The 24,301-nt window shown below is 41.6% G+C and overlaps 2 protein-coding genes across 7 annotated transcripts; one reads left to right on the top strand and one right to left on the bottom strand.

Moving 5' to 3' along the window:
* Positions 1 to 1,031: 1,031 nt before the first annotated feature.
* Positions 1,032 to 8,551, bottom strand: LOC307029893 (coiled-coil domain-containing protein 81-like). Of its 2 annotated transcripts, none has more exons than XM_079665986.1 (16): positions 8,350 to 8,551; positions 8,146 to 8,207; positions 7,853 to 8,006; positions 7,380 to 7,564; positions 7,217 to 7,291; positions 6,978 to 7,128; positions 6,398 to 6,512; positions 5,546 to 5,639; positions 4,903 to 5,049; positions 4,330 to 4,428; positions 3,848 to 4,017; positions 3,447 to 3,525; positions 2,914 to 3,024; positions 2,302 to 2,411; positions 2,082 to 2,207; positions 1,032 to 1,851 (listed from the first exon to the last, which is right to left on the bottom strand). In XM_079665986.1, the coding sequence occupies exons 1-16, from the start codon at positions 8,423 to 8,425 to the stop codon at positions 1,713 to 1,715; spliced, it is 1,893 nt and encodes a 630-aa protein (XP_079522112.1). In that variant the 5' UTR covers positions 8,426 to 8,551; the 3' UTR covers positions 1,032 to 1,712. The 2 variants fall into 2 exon arrangements, with proteins under 2 accessions (XP_079522112.1, XP_079522113.1); XM_079665987.1 differs by having other exon boundaries at positions 6,398 to 6,509.
* Positions 8,552 to 8,651: 100 nt separating this feature from the next.
* On the top strand, positions 8,652 to 24,060 carry LOC307028517 (uncharacterized protein). 5 transcript variants are annotated; one of them, XR_013805006.1, is made up of 6 exons: positions 8,652 to 13,213; positions 14,968 to 15,068; positions 20,115 to 21,140; positions 21,437 to 21,592; positions 22,217 to 22,309; positions 22,581 to 24,060. XR_013805006.1 is itself a non-coding variant. In XM_079663612.1 (6 exons), exons 3-6 carry the CDS (start codon positions 21,012 to 21,014, stop codon positions 22,896 to 22,898), a joined length of 696 nt encoding a protein of 231 aa, XP_079519738.1. In that variant the 5' UTR covers positions 12,822 to 13,213; positions 14,968 to 15,068; positions 20,115 to 21,011; the 3' UTR covers positions 22,899 to 24,060. The 5 variants fall into 5 exon arrangements, 2 of the variants coding, with proteins under 2 accessions (XP_079519738.1, XP_079519737.1); XR_013805007.1 differs by having other exon boundaries at positions 20,115 to 21,149; XR_013805008.1 differs by having other exon boundaries at positions 14,968 to 15,075; positions 20,115 to 21,149.
* The last annotated feature ends 241 nt before the right edge of the window (positions 24,061 to 24,301 follow it).

The following is a 24,301-nucleotide window of genomic DNA, read 5'->3' as shown; positions in this document are numbered from 1 at the left end:
ATTTGTTACATTTCAGCCATAGTTGGGGGCTTGCTCATCATTTATAGCAACACTTGAGCACAAGCCCATCGCATGCTATTACTAACATGTTCACTCTCCCACAGTTCTTCAAGTCCACTTGAGTTTTTCTTGAGCGTGGGTTTCTGGGTGGAGCCTGTTCGGAACCACACATCTCTCTTCTGAGATGCAGCATGTACTTCCAGGCAGTATACAGTATACACAGCAACACATGCCTTTGTCCATACACACAACCTGTCCGTCAGTGAGTAAATTAATCAGCAATAGTGTGTTAATAGTGCACATGTTTGGGTACAAAGACCTTCAAAAATGCCTCCACGGGCTCATTAAAGGAGTTCTGGCTTCACAGAGAAGTGGGACTATAGCCAGAAAGATATTTTCATGATCTTTCAACACATTTATCATCTTTAGACACTCTCCACTGCATGAACCCATCCTCCCTGCTACATACCTTATTTCATTCTTAATTTGTTTTGATAACTTCCCTTTCTCTTTCATATTGCTTCCCTAAAATGATTAATGGAGGAACACATTTCTGACGTTTTTTATGTTTCCCTCCTTCTATCCTCACGGTCCCCACAAATGTGGAGCCCTGTTGCTTTTCATCTTTCCCTCTGTAATGTTGTCCTCTGTAATTACTGCAGCGTATGCTTCCCTCATCACTTCTCAGGGTTATTTCTAGCACAGCTTCCCTTCCAAGTATACTGAACAACAGGGACAGAGACAGTCTCTCTACCCCCTCTGCCAGGGTGCTGCATGCTATAAAGTGAAAGTCTTTCAAGTGACAAATAAACAGGTTATTTTAATAGCTGTGTATTGTCTTTACTTTGCCTAAGCAAAACATTTTTAGCGCCAGCAATCTTAATATCATAGCATGTTTCCAAATTACTTTAACGCACAAACTTGTACATTTGTGCTAACTCCTGCTGCAAAATAGTGATTAGATTCTCCCATCTTGTCTCCAGTTATAGTCTCACATTTAACAAAACAAAATAAGTAACACAAAAATGTAGTCAATGGGGTCAAATCAGTTTATTTTATTTAATGCGACATCAAATATTTGTATTTTAAATGCATGAAATGTTAAGAAGGTTGTATTCAATCGCTTCACTCATGCTGGGCTGTTATCGGTCTGAATCCCTGCTAAGAGCAGTTATCTGCAGTCATTAGTTATTTCCTTGTTATAATTAAAAAAACACTAAATCCGCATGTGATAGTGACTGACTGCAAGATGATTTGATCACAGCTGCTAGGTGTTCATCTTGTAAATTGGGCTTCTTCTGTTTGAGGCATCAAGAGTCAGGACGTCTTTTTTATTTAATGCAGTCAAAGTTAGTCCTCAATATTGCAGTGTTACTGACATGCATTTGAACAACTTGGGGAAAAATGTTACTAGCTATTTGTTCAATGATTACAAATCTTTGACCTGAACTGAATACCAAAAAAACAACAACAACCATAGTACACGCATGAACTCCCAAGACTAATGAAGGAGAAGAGAAGGAATACATCTCACAATAACACACACAATACTGAATACTGCACACCAAAACAGCCAAATATGCTTCAGCTTCAAACTTCACTTATTATTTATCTACCTAATCTAATTAAATATGTATTTTTTAGTAACAGTCACATGATGAGTTACAAGTGTTGAAGTTTATGAGGTCTTGATGTTCACATGCTGCTGTTCATCAGACCATGAACTGTGAGCCGGAGAGGTAATGAGAGTCTTTCCAGATGTTTGTCTCTCCGCAGTTGGTTGTCCTCCTCTTACACTGGCAGCAGCACTTGTACTCTGCAAGCTTATCTACCAGGAGCCGACCAGCAGACCTGACCACAGGGAGACAGAGGGAAGCAGGGGGAGATGTATCATTTGGGTAAGTCAGTTATGTGGAACGGTACATCTAAATTAGACAGGTGTTATCACCATCAGTAGAGAATATATTAAAAATCAACTTTGTCATTGCCTTTCAAAGATTTGATGTTGTCAAGCCACTTTAAGTTATGTATGTAAAATAACTTGTCAAAATGCTTCTGTGTTATCTTGTACTGAAACACACCTCAGGAAGCGCCTGTCCTCTTCCTCTCGCTGGTGTTTCAGCTTTGCGTTGCAACTCCACTCGTCCCCCAGTGACTTACTGATGTCTCGCCTCTTCTCAAAGCGATTAATGTGGTCCAATATTAGCCTGCAGAGGAAACATACGAGAGAGAGAGAGAGTCTGCCATAGTTTCCACAAAGCTCCTCATTGTCACACATGTTTTCCCTCTTCCTTTACTCACTCCATTTTGTTGTGTTTGAGAACGTCTCGCTCTTTCTGCAGCTGTTCTTCGCGGTTGTGCAGTTCTTCCTTCTTCCGCTGAGTGGCGGTGCTGAAGTTGATCCGGAAGTGCTGCCAGAATGTAGAATAACATCACATCATTCTCAATATGTAATAGATAAATATACACATGAAACCCACAGTAAGATGTATTATAATATTGATAGAAAAACGGTGGTATTGTGTAATTACCCTCCTTCTTCGGGACAATTTTGAGGTTGTGTATTTTGCTTGAGTATTACCATTTTATACTTTAACCTTTAAATATTTCACAAAGAAAATGTTGCAGTTGTTATTCCACTGAATTTATCTCATCTTGTCTTGATTTGGCAAGTTCACATTTAATGTTGTTAACCTAATAAAACATGTACAATTATCTAAACCAGCTGCGCCATGAATCCAATAATATAATTCTTTAATATGCTACTTTAAGTAACCTCTCACAAACGGTAAAAAATCCAATAAATGCAGAGACTTTGATATCATTTGGAGCAATCACTGGTTATTTCGGACATCTGCATGATGCAACAACTGCAGATTGAGGTTTGTGGCACCAATCAGAAACAGATTTAACCTTCTGTGCCCTCTCTCGGCCCTCTGCGTTGCTGGTGGCCGTCTCACAACGGTTGAACTCGGAGTTGTCAGCCTGGCACTCTGGAGGATCTGTGCTCTTCCTATCTCTGACCTAAAGGACACAAATGACTAATTTCAGCTGTAACGTTACCATGCAGCGGTCCTCCTGGGTCAGATGTGGCTGGTGGCTGTTCCCCACTGGCCCACAAGGTCAAACCAAAACCAAGTGAAAATGTTGTTGTTGTTGTTGGCTGACTTTAAAGTACACAACACCTGCTAAACACAAGCATCATTTTGGTTTGCATTCTTATACTGGCTCAGAACCAGAGATATTTATTTTATTCCATGCATTCTTCTTTCCTGTCAAATCAAACCAAAAAAACAGATCTTGTTTAATGTAATGCTTGCACCGGTGATTTAAACTAAAGGATGGGTGACAGCTTCACTCTCATTACGAAATTCAAGACCATTTATAACCTTTTGTTCATTTCACAGAACTCAAATCATTGTTTCTGTCTAGAAGTATATTCTTGCCTGAGTGTCCAGGGCCCTTTTGTAAATAGTAGTTCTCTCATGTTTCCGCTGAAGCTGCTGAGCCTTCTGCGAAGCCATCCTAAAATAAATACACACACACACACACACACACACACACACACACACACACACACACACACACACACACACACACACACACACACACACACACACACACACACACACACACACACACACACACACACACACACACACACACACACACACACACACACACACACACACGCACTAACACACAGTTCTCGTAATTAATTTGTGCTGTAGCTGAGCAAACTGTTGACTCACCTGCAGTTGTAAACACATTTAACCAGATGACTCTCTAATTATATCAACAGAGGGTTACTGGAAATACCAGAGCATTACTGCTGTAACAGACTCACTCCTGGACCAGCTGGACCTGATCCAGAGGTTCCAGGAGAACACGGTTCCGCTGATCTCGGGCCTCCTGTTGCTGGCGAGTCTTTATCTGACCCTGAAGCTCGTTCATGTAGCGATGCTGCTGGATCCTCGGCGCCGGAGTGAAGGGCCGTGTCGGGAAGACAAATGAAGTCTAAACACAAGCATCCCAGAGTAATAAGGTAAAGATATTTGAGATATTTACAAACTTGAATCCTGTGTGCTACAAATATGGTCAGATTAATTTACTAAAATAACTATTAAATCATTCAGAAATGAAACTGCCTTGATGAAGTCAACAGGAAGTTGACAGTGTCTGTGGCAGAGCTGCAGTAAAAGGTCAACGACTGATTACTTAACTGTGAACCGATACAACAGTTTCTCCTCTCCGTTACTTTGTAGTACAAACTAGCTCCTCAAGTGTTGGCTGCAGGGGCTGAGTCTCAAGTGTTCAGGTTATACTCACAGGGAAGAGAGGACAGAAATTCTTCTCTTTCTTTTCAGACATTTGCAGGTTGAATGTAGCAACCTGCTTTGCATGCTCACGTTGCTCATTCAGCTTCTCCTGCCAGATGCACACACAAAGACACCCCTTGTATTATCATGTTGACCGAAAGAGAAAAGACATTGAGAGAAAGACATATATTCACCACGGAGGGCAGTTTAATTTTGAGTTGTAATATCCCACATTTCCCAGAGCTCTCCCAGTGCTGTTCTCAGCTCTCTGGCCCCAACCAGTCTGGAACCACCCTTAAATCCTCAGTTGTTAAGATTTGTTTTATTGATGTTTTTCTTATTGCTACTTTTACTTTCTCTTGACATAATGGTTTGACTTCTTCCTCTGACGTTTGAACAAACTGTTTCTATTTCCTCAGTCGGTTGTTTTCCCTTTCTTAACCGGAACCCAAAAGCAAAACACTTACTGTATGAGACACATCCAGTTACTCACAGCAGAGAACATGACATGGTCTTTTTCAAATGATGTCTTTACTGTTACTATTACAGCTATTACACACACACAGCTGTTACACACACACACCTGTTCTTGGTGCATGTGCTGTCTGTCTCTCTGTTGTTCTTTCAGCAGTAAGAGCTTCTCCTGATCTTTCTCTTCTGCCTGCTGCTGCTCCCTCAGGTACACTGGAACATTTATTTGGGCCCGCTGCATGCACAGGTAGCACAGCTCCTACGATTACAAGACAGTTCTTACAATTCAAAACACTTGAATCAGTAATGGAAACAGTTATTTTCTTCTCAGGCTTTTGCTATAAATTATGGACATCCCTTCAGCTCCCTGCACTCGGACCTGAGCTCCCATAAAAGCAATAACGGTTTACATCTGGCATTGTATTGTTGAACTGTGCTTTCTTAGTTATTTTCAATTTAATTTAATTCTCTTTCCCTCCCTTCCCTAAACTGCTTTTCCTGTACATGGTCTCAGTGCGTGTTGCACCATAAGCCTGTTGGAACACACACTGAGTTCAAGTGGGGGTTAAACCAAGGCAATGTCATACTGAAAGGGTCACATCAAAAAAACACAATTCCCTATAAATAATAAGTCATTTATTTAGTCTTAGTCCAGTGACCAAGAAAGTGAACCCACCTCTTAAATATAAAGGAGCTCTATAAAAGCCAAATGACTTACTGAAGACTTCTACATATACATGAGGCCTAACACACACCTGCCCAGCACGAGCGTGTCCAAAGCAGTTACCAGTCACACCAGGGTCCTCTAGTTTGTGAGCGACATCTCGTGGTGTGACGGAGACGTTGGGCCTGAGATTGGAAACAGATTATTTACCACTTTGTATGTTTCATCAAAGAGAACGGCTCTCTTTCATGTGCAGATTGGTGTCACTTTATTAGTGTATTATGTTACAATTGTGTGACATTTGAATATTAAAACAGTATTAAATACTTTAGTTTTTCATGGGAACACCATGGACATGTGTTTGAGTTGTAAAGGGGCTCTAACTGCTTCTTAGGATATCATAGCAGAATAAGGATTAGTAATCAAATCAGCTGACACTTGTTGGTTATAAGTAAAAAAGTAAACTTTATTGACAATCTTCTGTGTGTGATACAGACAGGGAGATCGAAATGCTGTTTCTCACAATCCTGAGGAACAATAATATATATATATAGTTATATTATATATATTTTTTATTTTAAATGCAGATGAATATATATGTACGGAGAGTCTCAGTGCACTTGCCACAAGAGAAGAAAGGAACAGGAGATTCAATTGAAATTATAGGGAGGATCTTAATATCACTCTGTGCCATGTGTGTTTTGTGTGAGTGTATAAGTGCTGACAGTGTAATTAGGTAATGACAGAAGAGACACCTGGCCCACAGATAGTTGTGCATCATTGATGGAGCTTGAAGCTGCATAGGTCGGTAACAATATGAGACCACCCCTGAGGTCCCAGCTACCAGAGACTCAACCACCAGCAAACAGCTCTGTGCACTGCAAGCTGAACCTCTCCATAGAGTGTGTGTGCCTGTCCGTCTGAATCATTGTGTGTGTTTTACTTGTCTGTGGCCTCCATGGGGGGTTGTGGATTCAGTTCTTCAGGCAGGCTGACAGCTTTCATCTTGGCAGGCTGCAGTGGCTGATGGGATTTAGATTCTCCCTGTTGGGGAACTTCTGTAGAGACACACAACACTAGTAGTTTCACTTTTTCTAAGTCATATTGTTCTTCTTATGGCTCTAGATCTATCATCATCAATACGCTGCATCTCAACCCCTGATGCCCCCTATTCATTCTGTTGAAAGAGAATGGTTTCAGTAAGCCAAACAAACCAAACAAAGTGGTTTGAAGTCAATTTGACAGAGCCAGGCTAGCTAACTGTTCCCCTCTCCTTCCGTCTACTACAGGTACAGTACTAGACCATTAACTGTAGTTTATTATCAAACAGATAGTCATCTACCATTTCCTGAAGAAATCAAATAAGTATTTATTTCCCAAATTACCAAAACTACCCCTCCAAACAGCTAAATAAATGAAGGTTTCCTTTGCAGCAAGTTGATAAAATGCTTGAATTTGAATCAATACTTATTTTAGTGCTATCAAATCCTAAATGATCAGGTTTGTGGAAAAATATCTTTCACCTCCTGCATTCCTTTGGTCTTGAGCTTTGTCAGCAGCCCTTTTCTCTGGCTCAGGAGAGCAGACGGTTGGCATGGTGACGGGGTTGGCAGACGGTGGCATCTGGAGCATAGACAGGCCTCCGGACAGTAAAGAGGTACTGCTCCCAGGTCTCTGCAGGGACAAAAGTACAGATAATCTGCATCGATACTAATTCATTATATACAGTATCATTCAAACACTTGCACTTTTTTAAACTCACATTGTCAAAGGCTAACAACAGCCGACCAGTTCCATCCATGGCATTAATAAAATCTCTGTTGAACTTCATTCTCACCTTTGAATAAAATCAGATGAGATTACATTCAACAGAAAAGCAGTAGTTATGTTACCAGAGTACAATATAATGTGAGGAGGTGAGCCACCTTGTTGTTCCTGAAGGACAAAACTCCAATTCCCTGGAAAGTGAGGAATATGTTTTTTTCAGAGGCCAACAATCTGAAGAGGAGAAGAAGAGTTTCTCTAACGCAGCCCTCCACCATGTCTCGACTGAAAGGTGTTTCTTGTGACACAGCTGCAAAGTTCAGTTGCACCACTGGTAGATGTGTTGCTGTAAGTGACACACAAGTAAAAAACATATAGTCAGAAGATAATCTCATCAGTGCTTTATCAGGGCTGTGTTCATGCAGTTCGATCAGATTTAATTGACAACAACCAAACCACAAACTATCCTCTGATTCAAATGTGTCTAAATCCAGATAGGTGTGTGATGTTTGCAATATTTGATATCAGCATCAAAGAAAAATACCTTTTATTCTCCTGATATGTGATTTGATGTACGAAGGGACTTTTTTCTGATTAGTTTGCTGTGAAATATGAAGCCATTTGTAAGTCTCACCTGCAGCCAGTGGCCTGGTCTGCTTTAAACCAAGAGACTGGACTAGTTTGCCAGCCAGGAGGAAGATGGGTCTTTGGATCATTGTGAACTTATTCCCGATGTCCAACTTCTGCTGAGAGAAGGTGAAGGTGCCAAGTCCTGCCAGGTGAACTCCCTGTTACAATGGATTTAACAATCAATGAGACATAGATAGAAAGATAGATAGATAGATAGATAGATAGATAGATAGATAGATAGACAGACAGATAGATAGATAGATAGATAGATAGACAGATAGATAAATAGAGGCTAACCTTCTGTAAGGCCATATGACGTTCAATGTAGGCGGAAACATCACCCCAAATACAGTTAATATCTGAAGAAAAAATACATTAGCCTATATTTGGTGATATTGCAACATGGAGACTTATGCACACTTTATTAGCAGTTGTGCGGAGAATACAAACATTATGAACATTTTAATGGTAAACATAAATAAAGTCTACTTATTTTCCAACCTTTTTCAGAGTGCTGGGAGAGAGTAGATAAAGTCCGTCCATCCATTTCTGACACCAGCCGAAGTATGTCAGTCATATCTCTGAAATATTTGTAATCCTCAGGACAATGAGTGTTAAAAACGTTCCTCTAAGAAATGCCTTCTGCCTGCTTGGCTGCTACTGCCAAATACCAAGACGAGACTTGAGAGCCGCGGTCACCGTAGCAATGCCTCCCCACAGCCATTCTCTCTCCCCCCCCCCCCCCCCCCCCCCCCCCCCCCCCCCACAGCAATAGGAGGTGTCAATGAGTTCAGGTTTCCTCTCATTTTTTCTCGAACACCTGGAAGCTAAGTGCAGATGGCGGACATTAGAATTTATTTATCTAAACAAGAACAAAACACAAATCCTAGGTTATTTAAAAAAACGTTAATAAGAGGAATAAAATACATGCTGACAAAGTAAAAACAGTAAAACTGACAGATGTCACGATCTGCTATTGACCAAATATTAGTTAATATTATTAGTTATTAACCAGAGGTGGGATGGAAGTAGTGGAGTAGCCTACAAATAGGCCTACTTCGTTACTGTAGGCTGCTTAAATGTTTCTGGTATACTCCACTATAGGCCTACTTATTTTTCTGACGACTTTTAACTTTTACTTCTTACATATTTAACACAAATAGCCTAACTGTAGGCCTACTTTCTCTATTTCTTACATTTTCAAAACAGGTTCGTTACTTTAGTTTTAATCTGCGTTTCGTGGCGTGACCATTATTATTTAAAGTCATTGATTTTAACACGATCCGTGTATCCATCATTTCCTGGTCTTCTCTAAACAAGAAGGACCAATGACAACTTAGTCAATTTGCCGTTGTTCAGCATCGAAACATTCATTAGCTAACAATGACATAATTGTTCTATTAATGTAAAGTGAGGCCAGTTAGGCCTACTAGCTATATAAAAGTTGGTAGTTATGGGTAGGCTACCTTTTTCTTAAGTCTACATTTCGAAGCCCATACACTCAAAAAAAGGACTTTGGCTGGCTGTTACATCAAATAAAATGTAACATGTATTTTCAACGTAATAATTTCATGTTTCCAAGATGAACGTGATGAAAACATGTATGGTTTGCATGAATCGCAACAACTTCACATTTATTAGATTAATTCATGTTGAGATAAACTGAGACAAAGGGATTAGGTTATATATGATTCCCACTCCAGAGCAAAAGGTGGCGCTATAACCACCAATAAACTGGATACCAACTAATGTAAAAGAGACACAAATCTATCTACTTTTAAATGTTCACGGTTGTAAAGATGTGAAACGACAAAACACGGCTTGAACAATAAGGCATGCTACATTCTTGACAGCTCCTTGACACTTCCATGGAGCGTCAGCTTCAGCCAGACGAAGACTGACAAAGACATTAAGAGTCCTGTGGGAGTCACGTGGGAGGCAAAGAGGAGGCAAATCCTACTCTGATTGCGCCAAGTATCGCTGGTGTTATTTAGTTTTATTCAATTCTCTTGGGTTCTCTAGCCCCTCATGCTATAATCATGTGTATTTTCTGCATTCCTGTTCATGTGTCTTCTCGCAATTATCACTGGCCCCGTGTTTCTCCTAATCGATTTCACCGGCCTGCTCTCGTCTATCCCACATGCTCCACTGAGATCCAACATCTCGTTTCAGGGGGCCTGTGGAACTGCCAGTCAGCTGTCCCTAAGGCTGACTTAATCTCTGGCTACGCTTCCCTGCAGTCTCTGGATTTCCTTGCTCTCACGGAGACCTGGATCACTCCATCCAACACATCCACCCCAGCAGCTCTCTCCACAGCATATTCCTTCTCCCATACACCCAGACCCTCTGGCAGAGGTGGTGGCACTGGTCTCCTGCTCTCTCCCAAATGGAGCTTTTCCCTCTTCAAGCTACCTAATTTCACTCCTTCCACCTTTGAATTCCATGCCGTCACAGTAACCCATTCTATACAATTAACCATTGTTGTTCTCTACCGTCCACCAGACGCCTTGGGGGACTTCTTGGAGGAGTTAGATAATCTCCTCTCACACATCCCTGAAACTGGCCCTCCCGCTGTACTTCTCGGAGATTTCAACCTCCAGACAAGGAAGATATCTGAACTAACATCTCTGTTAACCACCTTTGCTTTCTCACTGTCTCCATCCCCACCAACTCATAAAGCTGGCAATGTCCTTGATCTCATATTCTCAAGGAACTGCTCTACTTCTAACCTCTCTGTAAACCCGCTCCACACATCCGATCACTTCTTCATTTCATTCTCTGTACCCCTTTCCAAACATAACAACCTAATCTCTTCTAACTCTGCTCCTGTCCGCCGTAACCTCCGTTCCCTCTCCCCCTCTACCTTTGCCTCATCGGTGCTCTCAGCCCTCCCTTCCTCTGACTCGTTCCAACTCCTGCCTCCAAACACTGCTGCAAAAACTCTCCTCTCGACTCTCTCATCCTCTCTGGACTTTCTCTGTCCTCTCACATCGCGGCCGGCTCGTCAGTCCCCTCCTGCTCCCTGGCTAAATGACGCACTGCGTGCTAATAGAACCATCCTTCGGGCAGCAGAGCGGAAATGGTGGAAATCCAAACACCATGACGACCTCCTAACCTATCAGGCTCTCCTATCCTCTTTCTCTGCTTCCATCTCTCAGGCAAAAAGCACTTTCTTTCAAGATAAGATCCAATCTTCCTATTCCAATCCCCAAAAACTATTTTCTATCTTCTCCACCCTCTTGGACCCCCCCAAAGCACCTCCCCCCTCCTCCCTTCTGTCAAGCGACTTTGTTAACCACTTTGAAAAAAAGGTTGATGATATTCGCTCTTCTTTTTCTGACTCACCTTTACTCACCGCTGGGTCACCAGACCCTCCCTTCACCCACATACTGACCTCCTTCTCCCCTCTCTCTCCAAGTGAGGTTCTTACCCTCGTTACCTCTGCCCGTCCTACCACCTGTTCTCTGGACCCTATCCCCTCAAACCTCCTTCAGACTATCGCTCCTGATATTCTACCATTTCTCACCCATTTCATCAACACTTCTCTAACTTCTGGTCACTTTCCAAACAGTCTCAAGGAGGCAAGAGTAAACCCTCTCCTTAAGAAACCCACTCTCAATCCGTCTGATGTTATTAACTACAGGCCCGTCTCTCTCCTCCCGTTCCTGTCTAAAACACTTGAACGCGCTGTCTTTAAACAACTCTCCTGTTATCTCCATCAGAACAACCTTCTGGATCCGCACCAGTCTGGTTTCAAGGCAGGTCACTCAACAGAAACTGCTCTCCTTGCTGTCTCTGACGAACTGCACACTGCTAAAGCAGCCTCCCTCTCCTCTGTCATCATCCTTCTGGACCTGTCTGCTGCATTCGACACGGTGAACCATCGGATCCTCCTTCGCACTCTCCAAGAACTTGGAGTTTCAGGCACTGCACTTTCCCTCCTCACCTCATACCTCAACGACCGCACCTACAGGGTTACTTGGAGAGGGTCCGAGTCCGACCCTTGTCAATTAACTACAGGGGTCCCTCAGGGCTCGGTTCTTGGTCCCCTCCTCTTCTCCCTGTACACAAACTCGCTCGGGTCTGTCATTAGCCCGCATGGTTTTTCATACCACTGCTACGCTGATGACACCCAACTAATTCTGTCCTTTCCCCGCTCAGAGACCCAGGTCGTCGCACGCATCTCTTCTTGCCTAGCAGACATCTCTCGGTGGATGTCTGCTCATCACCTCAAGCTCAACCTTGACAAGACTGAACTGCTCTTCCTTCCGGGAAAAGATTGTCCCACTCTTGACCTAACAATCAACATCGGCACCTCTGTTGTTTCCCCGACTCAGACTGCAAGGAATCTGGGTGTGGTCCTAGATAACAAACTGTCCTTCACTGCAAACATCGCTGCTACAACCCGCTGCTGCAGATACACGCTTTACAACATCAGGAGGATACGTCCCCAGCTGACCCAGACATCAGCGCAGATTCTGGTCCAGGCTCTCGTCATCTCACGCCTAGACTACTGCAACTCCCTCCTGGCTGGTCTACCTGCATGTGCCATCCGACCTCTGCAGCTCATCCAGAATGCAGCGGCTCGTCTGGTCTTCAACCTTCCCGAATTCTCCCACACCACACCGCTCCTCCGCTCCCTTCACTGGCTTCCAGTAACTGCTAGAATCCACTTCAAGACACTGGTACTTGCGTACCATGCTGCGAATGGATCTGGCCCTTCCTACATCCAGGACATGGTTAAACCGTACACCCCAGCACGTGCACTCCGCTCTGCATCAGCCAAACAGCTCGCTGCACCCGCACTGCGAGGGGGACCCAAGTTCCCGTCAGCAAAAACACGTGGGTTTGCTATCCTGGCTCCAAAATGGTGGAATGAGCTCCCCATTGTAATCAGGACAGCAGATAGCTTACACATCTTCCGACGCAAACTGAAAACTCATCTCTTTAGACTCCACTTCGAGCGATAGAATTACTAACAAAGCACTTATATACTAATAAAGGGCTGGCTTTCTAAATGCCAGTTGAGTAGCACTTGAAATGTTTGGCTCTATGAAACCTGATGTACTTATATGATTCTGTTTTCTTAAAGGTTGTATCTTCCTGGTCGAATGCACTTATTGTAAGTCGCTTTGGATAAAAGCGTCAGCTAAATGCAATGTAATGTAATGTAATGTAATGTAATATTAAGAGAACTCTGCCAGACTCTGCCATTGTTTTATTTTTCACCGCGATCTGGCGGGAAAGGTTTTTCCCTGCATCCTGTGTGCACTCGCGATATTTGGGCGTAACCGTAAACTTAACCATCGTCATCGCGAGAGAGGATCGTTGAGACAAGCAAGACCGTTGGCGAAAGTTGGAGGAGGTAAGCAGAAAAACATTGTCATCTAACTGTGAAGCTGTTAATAAATGTCATCAACTGCTAGTCCATCAGCGACATTGTGGTAACGTTGATAGTTAATTTGTTATTTAGTGTTATTTTGTATCTCACTTAAAAAGCCGAATGAGCCGATGAACATGCTAAAGCTAACGTCGTTAACTAGCTAGTCTGTAACTGCCTGTTAGGGAGATGGTTAAAATATAGGATATCAGGATTGAAAACTAAATGACGGTAGTATTACCCTGGGAAAGTTAAACGAAAAGTGTGCTACCCCAGGCGCTTATAGGTCAGTAATATCAGCCCCTTTTACAATGTTGCGCTGTTATTCGGCTGCGTCACGTAAATTAGCTGTCAAGCTAGCTGCCATGCGGAGCTGACTGCACTGTGGTTTTCGCTCGGCAGTTAATGTTACGTGACGGGTGCCGCTCTGCCAGTGTCGGTAGTCGCGCTCTCCCTGCTCAGCATATAGTTATGTTCGGCTCTGTGTCGCTGTACCCCCGGGCCAGTAACATACATGCTGCCTGCACTGCAGTGACAAAGAGCCGGCTGAAAATCGGCAACGTTTCCTTAATATTCCTCGATTTTAAATATTGATGTCCACGCATTTTCAGTAATAATGTTGTCACGCACTTAATAATAATACTTGTGCATGTCAGTGGCAAAAACAAGCACTTCAACTTAGAGTAATATAGGATAATGTAACAATTCAGTAGGTACCGAGCCCCGGTATTAATCAAAGGAGTCCCGGGAATTCATTATTAAAGACTCTGGTACCGTTAAGCTCCAATGTTATAAGTCTTTGTATCGGTACTGGAGACATTTAAAACATATATTATATGTATTATGCTACACAAATATTATATTGCAGTTTTAGTTTCGCCAACTCCGTTTTAAATACGCAAAAAGACTGCAAAATGCGATCTTTCCAATCCAGCGTCTGTGTGCGCGAGGGGGCGGGGCAGTTTACAGACGCGGCTGCTACATGCATTTGAACATCCTGACGTCAGATCACACTCCATAATCCAAGATTCTTTTTTTTTCTTTACTCAATGTCCAAAATGTCCTCGTAACACACACACACACACACACACACACACACACACACACACACACACACACACACACACACACACACACACACACACACACACACGGCAGAGAGCAATCTGTCTATAAACATCTTGCAAAAGTACACCACACTCAGACAGAAATGCACCGTTTTCGACTTTTATTTTTAGTAGCTCTATAGCCCCCTCCACGAGTAACGTTTCCACGTCAGGTATTATGTAAGCAAGCAGCAACACACGGAGTTAACATAATTATACAAACATGGGTTAAGGATTAGAGGTAACTGAGTTATTTATTTTGTTAAAGTTTCAGCTATAAAACAACCATGGTGCTGTTTCTTTTGATGTGAAATATTATTTATATATTTTAAATAAAAAGCAATGTTAATTCTGTTTACAGTTCTGTCATCACATTATTTAATGTGATTTGTTAATTCAGTTTTAAAGCTTAGCACTTAGGCTGGATCCATGTCTTTTTAAATTGAAGAACTCTGTTGAATTGGTTTGGATGTGACTAAGTAATTTGTCAACTTCTGTCTGATAAGAGGACTGATAAGGTTCGGTGTAAAAAAAGCAGATGTAATGATGAGTCTTAATTTACAGCAATATTGCGAGTTCTCTGTGTAACTTAACTTTCATGTATGTTGATTGGTCTCTCTCAATTTTTCACAGCAATTTGTGACTGCAAAAGTTCCTGTGGCTGCTGTCCGGCTGCAAGAGTGTCCTGTCTAACCGTACCTGTGTCTGCAATCCAACTTCATCAGTGACTGCAGGTAAAAGGTGTCATCTGCCATTCTCAAGTTCAAGATTGAAATGTTTTTTTAATTTTTTGCTGGTGATTTTGTTTTGGTGGGCAAATGTGGAGGTGTAAGGAGTGTAGTGAATCTCTTTCTGGTAGATATGAGTTACTAAAGCATTTTAGACTACAGCACCGGCATAGGCAACGCTATCCATGCCCACACATAAACTGCCCATGTACATTTAAGACATGGAATGCTTTGCACATTCATTTAAATAGAACCCATCCCAAACAAAACTCTCAGGAGCAGCTGGAATTTTCAATATTCAGTTGTCATTTGTGCACTTCGAGCGATCTTCCTACGGAGAGGGATTATTTTGTACACATTGGAACTCATTTTAAGAGTCATGAGACTGTTCCTTGTATGTTTGTGGGTTGCAGTTTTGAAACAAATATATATACGCAACATTTCACTCTCACAAAAACAGGAAACACAAACCGCATACGTTGAAAGATTTCAAGCCAGGTGTAGTTAGAACCACTCTAGTTGCACAAGAATCCTCTGATAATCCTGAGGAATACGCACATAATCAAGATGACTGCGGTTGAAGTACACAGTGCTTGTTCAAGTAGTGATGAGGATGTAACTCAGAACTCTTCCATTGCCCCTCTCCATTAACATTCTTGAAGGTGTATTTCAGAAATATAGTCCCACAACTGATAAGTCTGTGATAACAGAAGTAGCCACTGCTCTCTGCGCATCAAACCCCTTGCTCAAAGCCATAGGGAAAGGTGGTCCCCTAAGGACATCTTATCTCTGCAATCAGTATTACAAAGACAGCTTTAATGTTGTAGAACCCATTGAGTACATACTTGATGACAAGGAAAAAAGGAGTTTTCAGTATGTGCCTGAACTCAAATCTTTGCAGCAGCTCTTTCAGAGGAAATATGTTGTAGACAAGGTAGTTGAAAACCACAGAGTGCAGCAGAGTAATAGGGGGACTGGTGAACAACAGATTTACAAATCTTCCCAGGATTGTTCACACTTCAAGGAAAACGGTTTTCTATCAGGGGATGACTTAAGAATTTTGTTGACTATATACATAGATGACTTTGAGATTTGCAATCCTCTGGGTACTTCTCGCAAGAAGCATAAGCTTTGTGGAATCTACTGGACTTTGAGTAATTTGCCTCCAGGCTCACATTCATCACTATCCTCGATTTACCTGGCGGTCTTGTGTAAAACTGATGATGTGAAGAAGTATGGTTATGACCGTGTCTTACATCCTCTTCTTCAAGATATGATAACTCTACGTCAGTGGTCACCAACCTTTTTAAGCCCAAGATCACCGACCTCGGCCTCGGTGAAAGGCGAGATCTACCTATTGCAGAATTGAGTGCAAAAGACGGCCCAGACAATGCTTCCAATTTGAGGCCTTTTTATATAGGCTAATTGCATCTGAATTACTGTTACAATGAAGGCTCCATAATCAGCTCACGGCATATAGGCAGGGGTAAAGTGCTATTGGGGGGCGGACCTCACCTCCTCTAGGGGGGTCTTCACCTCCTCTAGGGGGGTCCGGGGGGGTGCTCCCCCGGGAAGATTTTTTTTTAAGATTGAAGTTGAAAGCATCAATCTGGTGCACTTTGAGAGCAACATGAAGAGATCTATGGATACCTCTATCAGCACCCATATGAAACAGAACTGTAAACAGATTTTCTTTTTCTTTATGGATATTTTACAAATCACTCCCCTTTTAAACTGTATTCTTGTTTTACTGCCATATAGTAGGCTATTTCATACCTGTTTTTTTATTTATTCTCTTATTGTTTGTATAACTATAATGATAATATGAAGGTGTGCCGCGGAAATAATCTCTTGAATAATTTGTGACAAAACCGTTCTAAACACTCAAGAGTCCTTTAGCTCACCTGAGCCCCTCAGTCTGACAGGAGAGGACTCTCCTCCAGCTTGTTGTGGAAACAGCTCCTTATGTCCGTTAATGCAGCTAGCTAACCAGATGTTAACATCACGGTCCCCGCTAGCACCGGTCCCTCTCTCTCCCTCTCTCCCTCTCTCCCTCTCTCCCTCTCTCTCTCTCTCTCTCCCTCTCTATCACACTAAATGCGCTATTGCCACACACACACAGAGCCGAGCTTGAATGACACAAGCACACGTGTATTTCCATGCAACTCTGATTGGTCTGGTGTCATGTCTCTGTTGCGTTCACTGAACACGGGAAATTACAGTCCTGCCGTCGTCTCTTGTGTCATGATGAGGTTCACGTAAAGCACGGTAAATGTATTATATTATTGAGGTGTCTCAAATATACGTCAATCAAGTGGCACCTGCTAATGGATGATAGGTTTACATATAAAAACGTATTTTTCAAAAATTATTATTTTAATTTTATTTTTCTTTCTGTTACTTTTTTTTTTAACGGTCCGCGATCTACCCGCACCAAACTCGCGATCAACCGGTCGATCGCGATCGACTGGTTGGCGACCACTGCTCTAGAACAAGTTGGTGTTTTCATTCCATTGCTTGGCAGATGTCTTAAAGCAAGGGTGGGGAACCTCCGGCCCCCGGGCCGTATACGGCCCGCGAGGTAATTTATAAACACGCAAAAAAGAAAAAAATTAAAGAAATCTAGACCGCAAAAAAATTAAACAAGGGACTGCCTGTTTTCCTGGCCAAGGTCAGGGTCCTTGAACACAACACGAGCCTAACGTGTCATCACGTGGTATATGTCTCGTCTGACAGGGGTGCATTTCTTCTGACGGAGAATACCAGAGCGTCGTACCCATAAGGAGCCGGACACATGCCGCAGTATCTTCGTGGCTGTGTCTTTAGTTGTAATCCCAGTGGCGATCTGTTCATCTGTCATACTGATCATACAGTCAATAACTTTGTTGTTATTAGCATCTGGTTAGCTAGCTATGCTAACGAATATAAGAAGCTTTTTCTAGAACCAGTGAGGTAAAGGCACATCTTTATATGATCATTATAGTTATAAAAAAACAAGATAATAAAGTAAACGGGTATAAAATACTATATGACAGTAAATATTGTTTTGTATTAATAAACAAGAATACAGTTTGAAAGGGGATTGATTTGTAAAATATCCATAAAGAAAAATAAATCTGCTTACAGTTCTGTTTCATATTGATGTTGAGAGATCTATCCATAGATCTCCTAATGTTGCTCTCAAAGTGCACCAGATTGATGCTTAAAAAAAAAATCTCGGGGGAGCATGCCCCTCGGACCCCACTGGAGGAGGTGAGGACCCCCCTAGAGGAGTTTAGGTCCCCCCCACTTAAATCAGTCCACATGGATAGGAAACTAAATACTTTTGCACACATCTTGTGTCCAATATGCTTTCTGTTTTGGTGGTCATGCCACAACCGTGCACGTGAATGCATGCACGAGTCATGGTAAAATATCTGGATTAAGAGGTTGCTTTTTCTTAGCACGGCATGAAAGAAAGGCGAAATGAATGGGCTGTGATTTTAGTATTTTTAAGCAGAGGTCAATAATTTGTACGGCCCTCGGAGGATGTTAAAAAAATTGAAATGGCCCTTGAGAGGAAAAAGATTCCCCACCCCTGTCTTAAAGGCACCATTCAGGTTGTTGCGGCAGACAACCTGGGAGCGCACAGTATAGCTGGTTTCAATGAGAGCTTCTCTGGTGGATATATCTGCCGATTTTGCACAGCAACAAGTACAGACATTCAAACAAAAGAGGTAAAGTCAGGTGCATTCAGTCTAAGGACAACAGAACTCCATGACTCATGTGAAATCAGCGCAGGAGAATGGGGCAAGCTGTTTTGGGGTGAAAAGACATTGTTCCATCACTCAATCTCTTGACGACTTCAGTATTCACACGGGTTATCCTCCAGATATTATGCATGATATTTTTGAGGGGTTAGTGCCAGTAGAGCTTGCACGTTGTTTGGCATTGCTGATATCTAAGAAATATTTCAATCTTGAAACCCTCAACAAATCTATGCTCCAGTTCCCTTATAAGTGGGCGGACAAAACAAACAGGCCACATGTGATCCCACACACATTTTCTAAAAGAAAAACAATAGGTGGGAATGCCCATGAAAATTGGGCTCTGTTGAGACTACTCCCATTCAGAATTGGGCATCTGGTGCCTGAGGGTGAAATTGCATGGCAAATACTGTTAGACTTAAAAGACATTGCAGAGCTTGTGGTTGCGCCAACACAAACAGATGAGTCAATTGCCTATCTTGAGGGCAAGATTTCAGAGCACAGAAGAAAGTACCAAGAACTCTTCCCTGATGTGCAACTGCTACCAAAGCATCATTATCTGGAGCACTATCCACAACTGATCAGGATGTTTGGTCCTCTTGTGGGCCTCTGGACCATGCGTTTTGAGGCCAAGCACAGTTTTTTTTAAAGCAGGTTGCGCGACACACCAATTGCTTTAAAAATGTGCCCCTCTCGCTAGCTACTAAGCATCAGCTAATGATTTCCTATCAACTGGTATCATCCAGTTTTGATGAAGCTGCCCTGGAAATCACAAAGGTCTCAACAGTGCCTTTTGGATGTATTGAAACAAGAAATAGCTCAGACTATTGCACAGAACTTCCCTGGTACAACTGAAGTTCACTTAACAAAGTGTGTGTCAAGCAAAGGGGTAACATTCAGAAATGGGATGATAGTTGCTAATGGGTCTACAAGTGGACTGCCTGACTTTGGAGAGATTCTTCAGATTTGCATTGTACAGGAGAGCCTATGTTTCATGGTGATAAGGCTTTATGGGTGGTATAGGGAGCATTTCAGAGCCTTTGAGCTGAGTCCAGCAAGAGAAACTGTTTTGATTGAGCTTGAGGAACTGGCAGATGACTATCCTTTGGCAGACTACTTTGTTGGACCTCTCAGAATGGTGACATTAAAAAGACACATAGACATATGAGGTAACCGACAGATTTAACGTTGAATGGTTATTTTGTCCTCTCATTGCTCTGTTGAAATTAAGATTAACCCTTGTGCATCCCTTGAAAAAAAGGTTCTGTGTAACATGTAGGCTAATTTTCTCATCCCTCTTTCACAGACGGCCGTGGCATGGCTACTCCAGTGAAGCTCAGAATCATTTTAGGAGAAAACAGTTCCCAGAGATTGATCCTTCCAGATGGGATTCCAGAGTCTGTCACTGAACTCACACAGCAAATTAAGAGGCAGTGTGGAATACAAGGGGAATATCAGGCTCCAGTTCATGGATGCTGAGTTTGGGAATGAATTCACCAACTTGCTGTCAACATCAGATGTCCAGGACAGAAGTTCCATCAAGGTCATCTTTACATCAGTTGCACCTGCACAGCCTGTTGGCTCCCTGCCCCCTCCCTACTCAGCTGCTGCCACTTCCCGCTGTCTAAATGACTCCTCATCTCTCTCATCTGGAAGCTCTGTCAATACTGACATACTGTCGTCTCCTGAGTCCACGTCAAGATCATCTGGATGGCCCCCTGTCTTCATTGTGCCCCGGTTCTCTTACGACACTGAACTACAGCTGGACAGGGCCAACGCTACTTTCAAAACAGACGGAACATTGTTGAGTCCTGACAACAAACTTAAATCTGCCATTCTTGATGGCTTAGCTGAGAAGATTATAGAGTACAAAGTCTACCTCTCTGACAGTGAGTTTGAGGAGGTAGCAAAAGCTCTTGTCTCATCACATCCATGTTTGAAAGAACCCGGTTCTTTCACTGGATATGGCGGATGGAAGACGAGCTTGAAATATAAACTTGCTAACTACTGAACCAAGCTTAGGCGGCATGGATGCCCCGAAGTTGTAGTGAAATCCCTAAAACACAAACCTGATGGCAAATGCAGTCCTGCCTATGGTGTGAAAAAGCCGAAAAAAGCAGAGGTGAATTACTGCCCCACCTACCCATCCGGGGAAACGGCAGAGACGCTTGAAAAGTTAAGAGTGACCCTCCTCTCAGAAGTAATGCAAAGGAATAATGAAGACAAGGTGGCAACATTGATGGAAAAGACCTTTGCATGCAGAAGGCAAGAGGTTGTTCGGCAGGCACCAATGATAGCCGATTTCAAAACCAGGTGGCCGGCTCTCTTTCATGTGAGTGAGGTAAGTGAATGAATGTGTGAAGGAACGTCCCCTTTTTACTTTTATTGGGATATATATATATAGTCGACAATGAATGCTTACGGACTGCACAGTTTGTGCCATATAAAAGACATTGACAAATTCTGAATTTTGTATGTACAGTGGCATTTGTATGCAGGAATCGTATAAATAAATACATGATTTATGCAATTGCATGTCTTAAACGGACGGAACTGCTAAATCAAACCTGTAAACAGTGTCATCAAAATAGCCAATCTGAGTTTTGTGGGTTTTGTTTTTTGTTGTAGGTGAATGCAGAATTTAAGAGAATCACAACAATTAATTTGCAATCCAAGTTCTTCTCTTCGCTGGATATTCACTCTTCAAGCCTGATCGACGTGTATACCAAGAAAGGTGGAGTTCAAGGGAAGAAGATCAAAAGCATCATGCTTCCCATAACCCAGGTATGAAAACAATGTAAAGGTGACAAAGAAACTGTAGGAGCTGTACAAAGTCTAGGATGTTCCGTGAATAGCATCCGGAGCATTATGTTTTCGATATTTTTTTGACACTTAGCACCACATCCATTCCCCCAGTGGGGGTCATTGTATCAGAGTGAGCGGCATACTATTGAAGGTCTAAAATAACGCACTACAAAGCTGTCCCTGACAGCAGTCTTTCATGGAAATGGCAGATGTTCCTACCCCAATGGTCACTGAGTGTACTGTAGGGCTGCAGCTATCAATTATTTTAGTAATCGAGTATTCTATCAATTATTCCATTGATTAATCGAGTAATTGGAAACAGATTACCTTTTTAAAGCAAAAGTATTTCTTCAATAAAAAGCTATTTTAAATATTCAAAATAAGACAGGTCTCCTCAAATGAACAACTAATTGTTTTCCTTTTTTAGAAAAATGTATTGCTTAAATTGCATAGTATATTATCTGTCCAAACTAAACCCATTTAATTAAAGTGCAATATTACATTCAGGGTTTTAAAGAAAACATTTGTGAAACGGTGAAACCCAGTCTGCTTGTTGTTCTTAATGGGCGTTTTTATTGTATGTTTTCTGATCTGCATACTTAGACTGACAGCATTGACGTGAGACGCGAATGCATCCTCAAAGGTCTTTGTGTCTACTTCAACGAAGATCCAGAGAAGCTGGGGAAGGAATACATGGTATGTTGATTTACCTTTTTTATCTTCACAAAGAGGAGGATGATCATAGTTGGAATGGATTGTGTTTCCTCTAAAACTAACCCTTAGGGCAATGTTGCCTTTACATTTTGATGATGTTGGATGTGTTAATGCTTTTTGGAAATAGTGTTTTTTCTTTTTTTTTTTTTCAATTTGGAAAACCCAAACTACATAAAGCTCGATATGACACATAGAAATGGGATGTAATGCACATCAGTGAAAATCACTCTTCTTATTATTTGTTTTTTCACAGAGCATTGACAACAGCAGTCAAACGGCAATGGCAGAGACGGTCTTCGGAATATTTGTCATTCGACACGAAGGTGCAGAGCCTGGGGATGACCCCGAGAACGTTGGGATCATTCTGGAGGGGGTCGAAGTGCTGGATGATTTGGGAAACGTATCTTTTGCGGTGGCGATGATGTTTGCTCTCGTGTATGCTCTAAACTTAAGCTACCCTCGAGAGCTGAAGTTTACATTTGAAGCACTGCTGAAAATAATGATGGAGCTAGATGGAAACAGACTATCCACAAAAGGACAAGTCCTCAAAACATTGCTTTCCCGTGCCTAATGTCACTGTTTGGGATCGCCTCATGTTCCAAACACGCAGCCATCAGAGAATCGGTGACTCACCTTGACAGAAATGTTGATTATATGCAAGAAGTATAAAAGTAAGCATTCAAAGTTGGCTGTAGCATGGTTACGTGGACCTCACTGAGCAGAGGGCTGTGCGAGGAGGCAGATGTTACCATGTTGCCTTAATTGGTCTACTGTTGAAACATTTTAATATTTGGGAAGAAACTTAATTTTTTCAAGCATCTTTCAGTGTAAAGCATTGTTTACCTTTGCCTATTTTGGGAAATATATATTCACTGTTATATTTGATAACATCTGTCAGCGTAAAGCATTGTTTACCTTTGCCTATTTTGGGAAATATATATTCACTGTTATATTTGATAACATCTGTCAGCGTAAAGCATTGTTTACCTTTGCCTATTTTGTGAAATATATATTCACTGTTATATTTAATAACATCTGTCAGCGTAAAGCATTGTTTATCTTTGCCTATTTTCTGAAATATATATTCACTGTTATATTTGATAACATCTGTCAGCGTAAAGCATTGTTTACCTTTGCCTATTTTCTGAAATATATATTCACTGTTATATTTAATTACATCTGTCAGCGTAAAGCATTGTTTATCTTTGCCTATTTTGGGAAATATATATTCACTGTTATATTTGATAACATCTGTCAGCGTAAAGCATTGTTTACCTTTGCCTATTTTGTGAAATATATATTCACTGTTATATTTAATAACATCTGTCAGCGTAAAGCATTGTTTATCTTTGCCTATTTTCTGAAATATATATTCACTGTTATATTTAATTACATCTGTCAGCGTAAAGCATTGTTTATCTTTGCCTATTTTGTGAAATATATATTCACTGTTATATTTAATAACATCTGTCAGCGTAAAGCATTGTTTATCTTTGCCTATTTTGTGAAATATATATTCACGGTTATATTTAATAACATCTGTCAGCGTAAAGCATTGTTTATCTTTGCCTATTTTGTAAAATACCATTTTATTTCAACATCTCGCGTTTGTGTTATGTTACCACCCTTGAAGCTCACTAGACTGTAGACTGTTGAAATTCTGTTTCTTTTAGTTCACTCTAAACGTTTTAAATGTGTAAACACTCAAAAGTTATTCTTTGAATTAACTTGATTAAATCATGGACAGTATTTCCACATGATGAAATGGCTTTCTTTCCGCTTTAAGCCATTACGTTGACCCAATCCAAGTAAATTAAGTTGGTAACAAACCTTATAAATAAGTAGTATCAATCCTATTAGATTACGTTGACCCAAGTAAATTAAGTTGGTAACAAACCTTATAAATTAGTAGTATCAATCCTAATAGATTATGTTGACCCAACCCAAGTAAATCAAGTTGGACCAATGAAATTG

Source organism: Notothenia rossii, assembly GCF_949606895.1.
Source record: "Notothenia rossii genome assembly, chromosome: 2".
Classification (NCBI taxonomy): Eukaryota; Metazoa; Chordata; class Actinopteri; order Perciformes; family Nototheniidae; genus Notothenia; species Notothenia rossii.
Note: the sequence above shows the minus strand (reverse complement) of the source record. Positions and strands in the feature narration are given on the sequence as shown.